The 14,745-nt window shown below is 47.5% G+C and overlaps 1 protein-coding gene across 4 annotated transcripts in view; it reads left to right on the forward strand.

The window, feature by feature from the left end:
- The window catches only part of LOC137384820 (golgin subfamily B member 1-like), an 87,356-nt gene that overhangs the window by 59,392 nt on the left and 13,219 nt on the right, over nt 1-14,745 (forward strand). Inside the window, exons 19-20 of one of the 4 annotated variants that reach the window (XR_010977668.1) lie at nt 8,321-8,485; nt 8,797-8,882. Coding sequence is in view for 2 of the 4 variants with exons in the window: in XM_068059345.1 (XP_067915446.1) it covers nt 8,321-8,485; nt 8,797-8,894 (263 nt within the window). In the remaining 2 variants the exon portion in view is untranslated. Of the gene's footprint in view, nt 1-8,320; nt 8,486-8,796; nt 8,895-14,745 lie in introns of those variants that run through there. The other 3 variants (XM_068059345.1, XR_010977669.1, XM_068059346.1) reach the window with 3 other exon arrangements.

Here is a 14,745-nt window from a genome sequence, read left to right on the forward strand (position 1 = left end):
CATAAAACCCTACCCTCCGTTATAGGACTAAACCTACCACATTCCCCCCCCCGCCCCCCACCCCTTTTCAGGTTTGCTGACTCTGGACCTCCCCCATGCCTTCATTGGTATCGGCCTGACCTAGTTTGGTACTATCAGGGTGGTGGGGGGTGGTCAAGAAACATGGCAAATGAAGATTAGGCCTGCTTGACGTTTCCTTTCACATGAAGGTGTGACAAAGAACAGTACAGTACAGGAACAGGCCATTCGGCCCTCCAAGCCTGCGCCGATCTTGATGCCTGTCTAAACTAAAACCTTCTGCACTTCCGGGGACCGTATCCCTCTATTCCCATCCGATTCATATATTTGTGAAGATGCCTCGTAAACGTTGCTATCGTACCTGCTTCCACCACCTCCCCCGATAGCAAGTTCCAGGCACTCACCACCCTCTGTGTAAAGAACTTGCCTCGCACATCCCCTCTAAACTTTGCCTCTCGCACCTTAAACCTATGTCCCCTAGTAACTGACTCTTCCACCCTGGGAAAAAGCTTCTGACTATCCACTCTGTCCATGCCACTCGTAACTTTATAACCTCTATCATGTCGCCCCTCCACCTCCGTCGTTCCAGTGAAAACAATCCGAGTTTATACAACCTCTCCTCATAGCTAATGCCCTCCAGACCAGGCAACATCCTGGTAAACCTCTGTACTCTCTCCAAAGCCTCCACGTCCTTCTGGTAGTGTGGCGACCAGAATTGCACGCAATATTCTAAGTGTCGCCAAACTAAGGTTCTGTACAGCTGCAGCAAGACTTGCCAATTTTTTTACTCAGTGCCCCAACCGATGAAGGCAAGCATGCCGTATGCCTTCTTGACTACCTTATCCACCTGCGTTGCCACTTTCAGTGACCTGTGGACCTGTACGCCCAGATCTCTCTGCCTGTCAATACTCCTAAGGGTTCTGCCATTTATTGTGTACTTCCCACCGTATTAGATCTTCCAAAATGCATTACCTCACATTTGTCCGGATTAAAGTCCATCTGCCACTTCTCCGCCCAAGTCTCCAACCGATCTATATCCTGCTGTATCCTCTGACAATCCTCATCGCTGTCTGCAACTCCGTCAACCTTTGTGTCGTCCGCAAACTTACTTATCAGACCAGCTGCATTTTCCTCCAAATCATTTATACATAATACAAACAGCAAAGGTCCCTGCGGAACACCAGTAGTCACAGCCCTCCATTCAGAAAAGCACCCTTCCACTGCTACCCTCTGTCTTCTATGACCGAGCCAGTTCTGTATCCATCTTGCCAGCTCACCTCTGATCCCATGTGACTTCACCTTTTGTACCAGTCTGCCATGAGGGACCTTGTCATAGGCTTTACTGAAGTCCATGTAGACAACATCCACTGCCCTTCCTTCATCAATCATCTTCGTCACTTCCTCAAAAAACTCAATCACGTTAGTGAGACGCGAGCTCCCCTTCACAAAACCATGCTGCCTCTCACTAATAAGTTAATTTGTTTCCAAATGGAAGTAAATCCTGTCCCGAAGAATCCTCTCTAATAATTTCCCTACCACTGACGTTAGGCTCACCGGCCTATAATTACCTGGATTATCCTTGCTACCCGTCTTAAACAAAGGAACAACGTTGACTTCTCCAGTCCTCTGGGACCTCACCTGTAGCCAATGAGGATACAAAGATTTCTGTCAAGGCCCCAGCAATTTCTTCTCTTGCCTCCCTCAGTATTCTGGGGTAGATCCCATCAGGCCCTGGGGACTTATCTACCTTAATGCTTTGCAAGACGCCCAACACCTCCTCATTTTTGATAATGACATGACCCAGACTATCTACACTCCCTTCCCTAGACTCATCATCCACCAAGTCCTTCTCTTTGGTGAATACTGATGCAAAGTACTCATTTAGTACCTCGCTCATTTCCTCTGGCTCCACACATAGATTCCCTCCTCTGTCCTTGAGTGGGCCAACCCTTTCCCTGGTTACCGTCTTGCTCTTTATATACGTATAAAAAGCCTTGGGATTCTCCTTAATCCTGTTTGCCAATGACTTTTCATGACCCATTTTAGCCCTCCTTACTCTTTGCTTAAGTTCCTTCCTACTTTCTTTATATTCCTCAAGGACTTTGTCTGTTCCCAGCCTTCTAGCTCTTACGAATGCTTCCTTTTTCTTTTTGATTAGGCTCACAATATCCCTCATTATCCAAGGTTCCCAAAACTTGCCAAACTTATTCTTCTTCCTCACAGGAACATGCCGGTCCTGGGTTCTAATCAACTGACGTTTGAAAGACTCCCACATGTCAGATGTTGATTTACCCTCAAACAGCCTCCCCCAATCTAAATTCTTCAGTTCCTGCCTAATATTGTTATAATTAGCCTTCCCCCAGTTTAGCACCTTCACCCGAGGACTACTCTTCTCCTTATCAACAAGTACCTTAAAACCTACGGAATTATGGTCACTGTTCCCGAAATGCTCCCCTACTGAAACTTCGACCACCTGGCTGGGCTCATTCCCTAATACCAGGTCCAGTATAGCCCCTTCCCTAGTTGGACTATCTACATATTGTTTCAAGAAGCTCTCCTGGATGCTGCTTACAAATTCTGCCCCATCCAAGCCCCTAGCACTAAGTGAGTCCCAGTCAATATAGGGGAAGTTAAAATCACCCACCGCTACAACCCTGTTACCTTTATATCTTTCCAAAATCTGTCTACATATCTGCTCCTCTACCTCCCGCTGGCTGTTGGGAGGCCTATAGAAAACCCCCAACATCGTGACTGCACCATTCCTATTCCTGAGCTCCACCCATATTGCCTCGCTGCATGACCCCTCCGAGGTGTCCTCCGGCAGTACAACGGTGATATTCTCCTTAACCAGTAATGCAACTCCCCCAGCCCTTTTACATTCCCCTCTATCCCGCCTGAAGCTTCTAAATCCCGGAACATTTAGATCCCACTCCTGTCCTTCCCTCAACCAAGTCTCTGTAATGGCAACAACATCTTCTTCCCTCACCACCCCCACCCAAAGGTGCTGACCCTCTTGCCCCCTCCCAAAGGTGCTGGTCCCTCATCCCCCCCCTCCCCTGAAGGTACTGACTCCTTCTCCTCCTCCTTGCCCCTTCCCAAAGGTGCTGGTCCCTCTTTCCCTCTCTCCCTCTCTCCCCCAAAGGTGCTGACCCTCTTGTTTCCCCCCACCCCCCCCCCGAAGGTGCTGAACCTCTTGTCTCCCCCCCCCCCCCAAAAGGTGCTGACCCTCTTGTCCCCCCCCTCCCGAAGGTGCTGACCCTCGTCCCCCCGAAGGTGCTGATCCTCTTTCCCCCCACCCTTGAAGGTGCTGACCCCTCTTGTCTTTCCCTCCCCTGAAGGTGCTGACCCCTCTTGTCCCTCCCTCCCCTGAAGGTGCTGACCCCTCTTGTCCCTCCCTCCCCTGAAGGTGCTGACCCCTCTTGTCCCTCCCTCCCCTGAAGGTGCTGACCCCTCTTGTCCCTCCCTCCCCTGAAGGTGCTGACCCCTCTTGTCCCTTCCTCACCTGAAGTTGCTGATCCCTCTTGTCCCTCCCTCCCCTGAAGGTGCTGACCCCTCTTGTCCCTCCCTCCCCTGAAGGTGCTGACCCCTCTTGTCCCTCCCTCCCCTGAAGGTGCTGACCCCTCTTGTCCCTTCCTCACCTGAAGTTGCTGACCCCTCTTGTCCCTCCCTCCCCTGAAGGTGCTGACCCCTCTTGTCCCTCCCTCCCCTGAAGGTGCTGACCCCTCGTCCCTTCCTCACCTGAAGTTGCTGACCCCTCTTGTACCTCCATCCCCTGAAGGTGCTGACCCCTCTTGTCCCTCCCTCATCTGCTGACCTCTCTTTTCCCTTTTCCCCTGAAGGTGCTGACCCCTCTCGTCCCTCCCTCACCTGAAGGTGCTGACCCCTCTTGTCCCACCCTCCCCTAAGGGTGCTGACCCCTCTTGTCCCTCCCTCCCCTGAAGGCGCTAACCTCTCTTTTCCCCTTTCCCCTGAAGGTGCTGACTCCTCTTGTCCCTCCCTTCCCTGAAGGTGCTGACCCCTCTTGTCCCTCCCTCACCTGAAGGTGCTAACCTCTCTTTTCCCCTTTCCCCTGAAGGTGCTGACCCCTCTTGTCCCTCCCTTCCCTGAAGGTGCTGACTCCTCTTGTCCCTCCCTCACCTGAAGGTGCTGACCTCTCTTGTCCCTCCCTCCCCTGAAGTTACTGACCCCTCTTGTCCCTCCCTCACCTGAAGGTGCTGACCTCTCTTTTCCCCTTTCCCCTGAAGGTGCTGACCCCTCTTGACCCTCCCTCTCCTGAAGGTGCTGACCCCTCTTGTCCCTCCCTCACCTGAAGATGCTGACCCCTCTTGTCCCTTCCTCACCTGAAGGTGCTGACCTCTCTTGTCCCTCCCTCCCCTGAAGTTACTGACCTCTCTTTTCCCCTTTCCCCTGAAGGTGCTGACCCCTCTTTCCCCCTCCCCCCTGAAGGTGCCGATCCCTCATCATCCCCTCCCCCCCCCCCCCCCCTCTGAAGGTGCTGACCCCACTTCTCTGGCCCCCGAAGGTGTTGACCCAAGCACTATGCAAGTTTCTCATTGAGCTATCTTCAGTGCTTTCCTCACTCGGTTGCTGCACCAAACGACTTCTCATCCTCGGAATGTTTAATCCATCATGATCTCTCTCCTGCCCTGCTATCCTCCCTTGATCTCTCCCTCCATGTGAACTCCTTAACCCATATTCATAGCCGCTCCCTTGACCTTGCCATCTCACGTGGCCTTGCTACTCTCATAGTATCAATCACAGATAAGGTCACAGACCTGAAACATTAATTCTGTTTCTCTCTGCACAGATGCTGCCAGACCTGCTGAGTATTTCCGGTACTTTCTGTTCTCATTTCAGAGTTCCATCATCCACAGTATTTTGCTTTTATTGCAGATAAGGCCACTTCCTTGTATCGCTTTCCACCCACACCTGGTTTCCCTTCCCAACCCTACTTCATTCTGTGACTGCCCCTGGAAAAAAAACTCCTAATTCACTTACAACTGCACTTTCAAAATTCCAACTGTCTAGCCTCTGCTCTTCTGCTCACCATAGGAATCTACAGCACAGCCTGTGGTGAAACAGTGACTATCAGACCATAGCTTCAGGATTTCTGTGTTAATCTGCACTTGTGCTAAGTCCTGAAATTGTGATCAGATTCACAGGTGTCGTTACGACGAATGCTGTGGTTCACCATCAGAAACCCTGCAATACGGGATCATGGGCTTCATAAATAGGCATAGAGTACAAAAGCATGGAAGTTATGGTGAACTTTTATAAAACGTTGGTTCGGCCTCAACTGAAGTATTGTTTCCAATTCTGGGCATCACAGTTTAGGAAGGATGTAAAGGCATTGGAGAGAGTGCAGAAAAGATTTACGAGACTAGTTCCAAGGATGAGAGGTATATGGATAGATTAGCTAAGCTGGGGCTGTTGTCTTTAGAGAAGAGAAGGTTGAGAGGAGATTTGATAGAGGTGTTCAAAATAATGAGAGGTCTGGTCAGAGTAGGTAGAGAGCAACTGTGTCCATTGGTAGAAAGGTCGAGAACCAGAGGACACCGAATTAGTGATTGGCAAAAGAACCAGAGGCGCCATGAGGAAAAACTTTTATGCAGCGAGTGGTTAGGATCTGGACTGCTCTGCCTGAGACTGTGGTGGAGGCATATTTATTTGTAACTTCCAAAGGGAATTGGATAATTATCGAAGAGAGAAGATTTGCAGGGCTATGGGGAAAAGACAAGGGAGTGGGACTAGTGGGGTTGCTCTGGCAGAGAAGCAGCATGGACACAATGGGCTGAATGGCCTCCTGTGTTGTAACCATTCCAGGTTTCTATGAATTCAAGGCCCAAGGCTCAATCCCTCCAATCAGTTTTTTTCCCTTCACCAGTACGGAAACTGCTTTTATCAAAGACACAAATGACATCCTGTGTGACTGCAACAAAGCTGAACTATTTCTCCTATTCCTTCTCGCCTTTTCCATGGCCTTTGACATGGTTGACCACGCCATCCTCCTCCAACGCCTCTCCATTGTCATTCAGCTGGGTGGAACTGCACTCCTGGTTCCATTCTTACTGATCTAATTGTAACCAGAGAATCATTTGCACTGGCTTCTCTTGCTGCTCCTGCACAGTTACCTCTGGAGTCCCCCAAGTATCTATCCTTGGACTCCTCCTATTTCTCATGCTGCCCCTCGGCAATATCATCTGCAAACACCTCATCTTCCACATGTACATTGATAATACCCAGCTCTACCTCCCCACCGCCTCTCTTTAAGTTGTCAGACTGCTTGTCCAACATCCAGTACTGAATATGCAGAACTTTCCTCCAATTAAATATTGGGAAAGCTAAAGCCATTGTCATTGGTCGCCGCCACAAACTCTGCTCCTTCGCCACCAACTCCATCCCTCTTGCAGGCATGTCTGAGGCGGAACTAGATGTTTGAAATTTTGGTGTCATATTTGACCCCGAGATGAACTTTCAACCCCATATCTGTGCCACCACCAAGACCACCTATTTTCATCTTATAACACTGCCTGACTACACCTCTGCCTCGGCTTATTTGCTGCTGAAACATGCATTCGTGTCTTTGTTACCTCTAGACTTGACTATTCTAATGCACTCCTGGCAAGCCTCCCACATTCTAGCCTCTAACCTGACATCATCCAAAACTCTGTTGCCTGTGTCCTTACGCAAACTGCCATTCACCTATTACCCCTGTGCTCAGTGGCATTGGCTCACAGTTAAGCAACACCTCAATTTTAAAATTCTTAAACTTGCTTTCAGATATCTCCACAACCTCGCACTTCCATATCTCTATAATATACTCCAGACCCACAACCCTCAAATATTTGCACTCCCCTAATTCTGGCCTCTTGAGCATTTTCGATATTAATCACAATTGGTAGCTGCACCTTCAGTTGTCTAGGCTCTAAGCTCTGGAATTCCCTCCCTAAACCTCTCTGCCTTTCTACCTCACTTTCTTCCTGTAAGACGCTCCTTAAAACCTACCTCTTTGACCAAGCTTTTGATCAACTACCTTAAGATCACCTTATGTAACTTGGTGTCATATACTGTTTCATAATGCCACTGTGTCGCACCTTGGGATGCTTTATTATGTTAAATAATGCGCTACATAAATACAAGTTGTTGTTGGTGCTGACACTGCCCACTTCCCCCAGAGGTGTGGCCACTGTCTACCACCCCTTCTCCCGGAGTTGCGGACGCTGTTCTGCCACTGCCGCCCCTTCCCCCAGAGGTGCAGCTGCTCTCCTCCCCCAACCCCCTCATTTCCCCCAGAGATGTGGACACTTTTTTCTGCCCCCTCCCTTCCCCCAGAGGTGTGGGCTCTCTTTCCCCTCCCCACACCTCCCTCTTCCCCCAGAGATGTGGACACTCCTCCCACCCAGAGGTGTGGGCCCTCTTTCCCCTCCCCACACCTCCCTCTTCCCCCAGAGATATGGACCCTTTTTTCTGCCACCTCCCTTCTCCCAGCGGTGTGGGCCCTCTTTCCCCTCCCCACACCTCCCTCTTCCCCCAGAGATATGGACAATTTTTTCTGCCCCCTCCCTTCCCCCAGAGGTGTGGGCCCCCTTTCCCCAACCCCCCCCCCCCCCTCCCCATGGATGTGTGGACACTTCTGCTTCCAGAAATGTGAGCAATCCTTTCCGCTCTCCCTTCCTCCCCACTTCCCCTGAAGGTGGGAACACTCTCTTCTCTTCCACACCCACTTACCCCGGAGGTGCAAGCGCTCTCTTTCCCCCTCCTTCCTCGCCCCCACTCCTCCCAGAGGTGCAGGTGCTCTTTTTCCCCCTCCTCCCTCGCCCCCACTCCCCCTGGAGGTGCAGATCTTCTCTCTCCCCTCAACCTCCCTTCCACCAGAGGTGGAGATGCTCTCCCACCGCCCCCTCCCCCACCCCCCACACTTCAATCAGATGGGTGGACACTCTCCCCTCTTCCTCCAGAGGTTTGGAGGCTCTCCCCCTTCCCCACCCTGAGCGTCCTGACTCTCTTTCCCCCCCCCCCTTCCTGAAGATGCTGACTGTCTCTCACCCAGCTGCCCTCCTCGGAAGGTGCTGACTCTCAAAGCAGCTCAGGATGTGCAGTAAATGCCAGCCTTCTAGCAGTGTCCACATTCTGAGAATGAGTTACAAAACTAGATCTGCTGCAGATTTCCAGCATCTACAGTTTTACCTTGTAGATGCCACCAAAGATAAGATGAAGCTATTCTTACCCAATATATGTTCTTGTGTTCCATGGCATGTGTATCTTGTATTTCCCATCCTTGCCCACTCTGTTCCATTTACAGATGTCCCTGGTGTTTGAGGAGAAGATTGCACTCTCTGCCCAACTGCGGGGAACTGGGCAGAACCTACGCGAGACACAGCACCGATTGAACGAGTTACAGGCGCGTCACGTAACCCTCGAACAGCAGCTGCAGGCTTCCACAGATCAGCTGGATGATAAGGAGAAGGTGGGTGAAAGAAGGAAAAGGAACTAGGGAAATTCACAGCTTAATCTGTGTGCACCAGAGCACTGAGTGATGGTTATTGGAAAAAGGGGAAGACTGAAACCTGGGAAGGATCCTAGCCTGTAACTCACTCCCGTTATGATGTATATATAACTCACCCGAATCCCTCGATTTGATTCCATCTGTAACTCACTCCCAGTATCTGTTGTTCTATCTAATGTAGTATGATATCTCAGGGTTCTGTCATGTGGTGTCTCAAGCTGCTGTATTGTCTGTTTTGACCCCTCTCCATGGTTGTAATTTTTGGCCTATAGACGGACCCCACAGTTGACGCTGCCCCTGGTGGCCCACAAGGGAATGGTAGAAACATGGAGCAGGTCAAGGAAACAGAATTCAGACATCTGAAGCAAAGGTAATAACTGGAACTGAGTCTCTCGCCCTCTTGTTGATACTGCAACGCGCGACGGCAAATGAACCGGTTTTCAGTGCGTGCATCTGCCAAGCTGTGTCCTGGACTATAACGTCTCCGTCCTTCACACAGCAGAAAACTGTTGTTACGTGGATAACCTTTCCTTACCAGGTGTGGACCCATCTCTTGCTCCACAATTTTCCTGCCTTTTTAAGTACCATGATTCATGTTATACTATTCTGATGCTTCTGCCTAATTGCCACTCTTCATGTGAAAACTGTGTGTGGGTAATTTGACTTTGTGAGACATTGCAATCGAGGTCAATCCCCTCCTCATTTGACTTAACAGCAAACTTTGCAGCAGGGGTCACCGGACAGCAATTGGGAGCAGGAATCTTGCCTTCCTCTTCCCTGCCCCCCCACAAACCAGGGGAAACTGATGCTCATTGGTATCACTGGTATCATCAGTGTTGTCACTTGACATAAGGTGTAATGACACATAAGGGGGAGGAATTTATGGATAATTTTATCCAGAACACAGTCACATCCCAGAGGAAAACACAGGTTCAGGAAAAGAGGGTGTGACTGTCAGAGAATTGGGTAGGAGGGACATGGAGAGTTATAGTTATGAAGATGGTCCCGCAGACATTGGTCCTGTCCAACAGACACTCGCTGCTAGTGAGAGCAAGGAGAAAGACTGGGGAGGAAAACCCCAGCGCAGACCAAGGCTCCATGGTTCAGATGGCTGTCCAAGTGGGGAATGAACAAAATAGAAATGTGATAGTGACAGGAGATTCTGTAATCAGGGGGAAAGACAGTGTCCTCTGCAGCCATGAAGGGTGTGTTGCCTATTCGGTGCTGTGGTAAGGGATATCTTGAAACAGCTGGAGAGGAATTTGGAAAGGGAAGGAGAAAATCCAGTTGTTGTGGTCAATGTCGGAACAGCCAGCATAGGTCGGGATCAGAGAGTTTCTGCTGAGGGAGCATCAGGGGTCTGGAATTAAAGTAAAAAGCAAGATCTTTTGAGTAATAATCTCTAGATTATTACCTGAACCATGTGCAAATTGTCATAAAGACAGGCAGAAGACATGGCAAAGGGCTGGTGTGAGAAAGAGGGGTCCCTTTTCATGGGACACTGGCATAAGTACTGTGACGGGGAGGAGCTGTACCAGTGGGACGGGCTTTATCTGAAGCGGAATGGTAACAATGTCCTAGTGGAAAGGGTAAAGAGGGAGATGGCAGAGGCTTTAAACTAGTAAGATGGGTGGAGGGTATCTACAAGAAATGAAACAAGTTTGAATATAAATGAGATAGAAAAGGTGAGCAGAGGACGGACTAAACTAAGTGAGGACACAAATGGCCAGGGAATCGTTATAGAACAGGAGTGTAAAACAATGGTTCAAAATAAAGTGAGAGGAATAGCTAATAAAAATGATTTAAACTGTACAGCAATGCACACAGTGTCCATGATAAAACAGGAACTGGAGGCAATAATATGTTGCGAGGAACCAGATATAGTAGGAATTACTGAGACTTGGCTACAGAAAAATCCAGACTGGGAAGTAAACATTGCAGGGTATAACATATTTAGAAAAGATAGAAAAGGAAAAAGGGGAGGTGGAGAAGCTGTTCTTATTAGAGATAACATAAACATAGAACAGTTGCAGAACAGAAGGAGGCCATTCAGCCCAACAGCAACTTAGCTAGTCCCACTACCCCGCCTTTTCCCCGTAGCCCTGCAAGTTTTTTCTCTTCAGATAATATCCAATTCCCTTTTGAAAGCCATAATTGAATCTGCCTTCAGCACACTTTCAGGCAGTGCATTCCAGATCCTAACCACTTGCATTAAAAAAAAGTTTTTCCACAAGTCGCCAATGGTTCTTTTGCCAAACATCTTAAATCAGTGCCCTCTGGTTTTCAACCCTCCTGTCAATGGGAACTGTTTCTCTCTTTTTACTCTGCCTAGACCCCTCATGATTTTGAACACCTCTATCAAATCTCCTCTCAATCTTCTCTAAGGAGAACAGCATTCTTCAGTCTATCCAGGTAACTGAAGTCCTCATCCCTGAAACCATTCTCGGAAATCTTGACTGCACGCTTTCTAAAGCTTTCACATCCATCCTAAAGTGTGGTGCCCAGAATTGAAGACAGTACTCCAGTTGAGGCCAAACCAGTGTTTTATAAATGCTCACCATAACTTCCTTGCTTTTGTACTCTATACCTCTATTTAATAAAGCCCAGGATCCCGTATGCCACTTTCTCAACCTGCCCTGCCGCCTTCAGTGATTTCTCTACAAACATCCCGAGATCTTTCTGCTCCTGCACCCCGTTTAGAATTATGACCATTATTTTATATTGCCTGTCCTCGTTCTTATTTTTTTTATTTTTTTATTTAGAGATACAGCACTGAAACAGGCCCTTCGGCCCACCGAGTCTGTGCCGACCATCAACCACCCATTTATACTAATCCCATATTCCTACCACATTCCCACCTGTCCCTATATTCCCCTACCACCTACCTATACTAGGGGCAATTTCTAATGGCCAATTTACCTCTCAACCTGCAAGTCTTCCTACCAAACTGCATCACTTCACACTTCTCTGCATTCAATTTCATCTGACGCTCGTCTGCCCATTCCACCAGCCTGTCTGTGTCTTCTTGAAAGCAATACCTCACAGTTCACAGTACAATAATTGTAATAGAAAAAAGTGACACAGCCATTAATAGAATCCATGTGGATAGAGATAAAAGATAATAAAGGATAATTGACACTAATAGGAGTATTCTACAGCCCACCCAATAGAGAAGGGTGCTGGATGAACAAATATGTAAACAAATTTGGGAAATGAGTAAAGGTAAATTATGTGGGATTTCAACTATCCCAAAGGATAGATAAAGGAGATAGGGAATGCAATTTGTGCAATGTGTACAGGACTGTTTTCTAAGGAGGATTCACTACGGGATCTAGTAATGATGAATAAACCAGAGCAGATAAGAGAAATAAAAGTAGGGAAACATCTAGGTATAGTGACCAAAATATAATGTGGGTTAAGATAATCAGTACCTTGCTCTACGGCAGCGAGGCCTGGACAACGTATGCCAGCCAAGAGCGACGTCTCAATTCATTCCATCTTCGCTGCCTTCGGAGAATACTTGGCATCAGGTGGCAGGACTATATCTCCAACACAGAAGTCCTTGAAGCGGCCAACATCCCCAGCTTATACACACTACTGAGTCAGCGGCGCTTGAGATGGCTTGGCCATGTGAGCCGCATGGAAGATGGCAGGATCCCCAAAGACACATTGTACAGCGAGCTCGCCACTGGTATCAGACCCACCGGCCGTCCATGTCTCCGTTATAAAGACGTCTGCAAACGCGACATGAAATCGTGTGACATTGATCACAAGTCGTGGGAGTCAGTTGCCAACATTCGCCAGAGCTGGCGGGCAGCCATAAAGACAGGGCTAAATTGTGGCGAGTCGAAGAGACTTAGTAGTTGGCAGGAAAAAAGACAGAGGCGCAAGGGGAGAGCCAACTGTGCAACAGCCCCAACAAACAAATTTCTCTGCAGCACCTGTGGAAGAGCCTGTCACTCCAGAATTGGCCTTTATAGCCACTCCAGGCGCTGCTTCACAAACCACTGACCACCTCCAGGCGCGTATCCATTGTCTCTCGAGATAAGGAGGCCCAAAGACATAAGATAATAATTGAGAGGACATAAGCATGACAATTGTGAGGTGATGCATTTTGGCAGGCGGGATAGGGTGAGGCAATATGGACTTAACGGCACATTTCTAAAGAGTGTGCAGGAACAGAGATACCTGACGGTGCATGTGCATCGATCTTTGAAGGTGGCAGGACATATTGAGAGAGTAGTTAGCAAAGCATATAGAATCTTGGACTTCATAAATATAGGAATCGAGTACAAAAACAGGGAAGTTATGCTGAACCTTTATAAAGCTTTCCTTAGGCCCCAACTTTCTGGTCACTACACTTTAGGAAGGATCTGAGGGTCCTTGAGAGGGTACTCAGGAGATTTAGCAAAATAATTCCAGGGATGGGGGATCTTCGTTACAGGGTTAGGTTGGAAAAGCTGAGTGGTTCTCCCTGAAGCAGAGGAGATTAAGGGGAGAATTGATAGAGATGTACAAAATTATGACAGACTTGGATAAAGTAGACAAGGAAAAGAAGTTCCCATTAACTGATGGTACAAGGACTAAGGGACACAGATTGAAGGTTTTGGGCAAGAGGTACAGGGGGAATGTGAGGAAGAACTTTTTTACACAGCGAGTGGTAATGATCTGGAATGCACTGCCCACGAGGGTGGTGGAAGCAGAGGCAATCAATGATTTCGAAAGGAAATTGGATGGCCATTTGAAGGAAATAAACTTGCAGGGCTATGGGGATTGAGCGAGGGTGTGGGACTGACTGGATTGCTCTGCGGAGAGCTGGCATGGACTCGATGGGCCGAATGGCCGCCTCCTATGCTGTAAATGACTGACTCTAAAAGCCAAGGTAATGGACTGGAGAAAAGCTGATTTTGAGGGGCTGATAATGGACAGCAATATTGCCAAACAATGATGTAGAACAGCAATCAGAAGCATTTAAAAAGATATTCAACAGAGTCCAGGAAAAATACATTCCAATAAAAAGCACAAACAAACTAAATACTAATGAGACACTATGGTTAATTAAAGTTGTATGGAAAATTTAACATTAAGGGAAGAGGCTTGCACTAAGTATGCGAAAAGCAAGGGAGAATACAAAGAAATTAGGAGAGAAGTCACAAAATACAATTGGGAAGGCAAAAAAGAACTATGAAAATAAATTATCAAGGAACAGAAAACAGTAAAAGATTCTACAAGCATAACTAAAAAAGGAATGTGAGGATGGGAATAGGGCCACTAAGGGATGGACAGGATAAAATCATAGGCAGTGTAAGCAAAATGGAAGAAAAATTAAATAATTATTTTGCTTCAGTATTTACCAGGGAATCATGACAGATGAGATTAGAAATAATATAACCGCATTTAAAATAAAAAATATTAAAAACTAATCAAACTCAAAACTGAATAAAACACTTGGTCAGGAAAGATTGTATCCACACATTTTAAAAGAATTTAGGGAAGCGTTAGCAGAGGTACAAATAAGCATATTTAATAATTCATTAGAAAAAAGTGTAACGCCAAAGGACTCATGGATAGCTAACGTTGTACCTATATTTAAGAAGGGAGATAGAACATCTCCAGGGACTACAGAACACTCAGCTTAACATTGGTGGCAGAAAAGATAATAGATTCCCTACTAAAAGAGAAAATAGAAAAACATCTAGAAGCCAAAAATAAAACAATATATAGTCATCATGGATTCCAAACAGGCAAGTTTTGCTTGACCAACCTCACTGAATTTTTTGAAGAGGGAACGAAGTGTGTAGATCAGGGTAATGCGGTAGATGTAATATATCTAGATTTTCAAAACGCCTTTGATAAGGTACCGCATAATAGATAAATGAATAAGTTCAGAGTGTCAGAGTAGCCAAATTCATAGTTAGCTGCCTGCAAGATAGAAAACAGAGTAGGGTGAAAGGTTAGTTGTTCAGAGCGGTAGAAGGTAGCAAATGGGGCCGATAAGGATCAGTGCTGGCACAGCTATTGTTCACAATTTATAACAGCAATTTAGACTTTGGAACCAAACAAAATTTCTAAATTTGCAGACAGCACTAATTTTGGGGCATGGGGATATTCAATACTGAGGAGGTCTGCAACATTTTTAAATTTGTTTCATGGGATGTGGGCGTCGCTGGCCAGGCCAGCATTTATTGCCCATCCTTAATTGCCCTTGAGAAGGTGGGGGT

The sequence above is a fragment of the Heterodontus francisci genome, chromosome 27, assembly GCF_036365525.1.
Source record: "Heterodontus francisci isolate sHetFra1 chromosome 27, sHetFra1.hap1, whole genome shotgun sequence".
Taxonomy (NCBI): Eukaryota; Metazoa; Chordata; class Chondrichthyes; order Heterodontiformes; family Heterodontidae; genus Heterodontus; species Heterodontus francisci.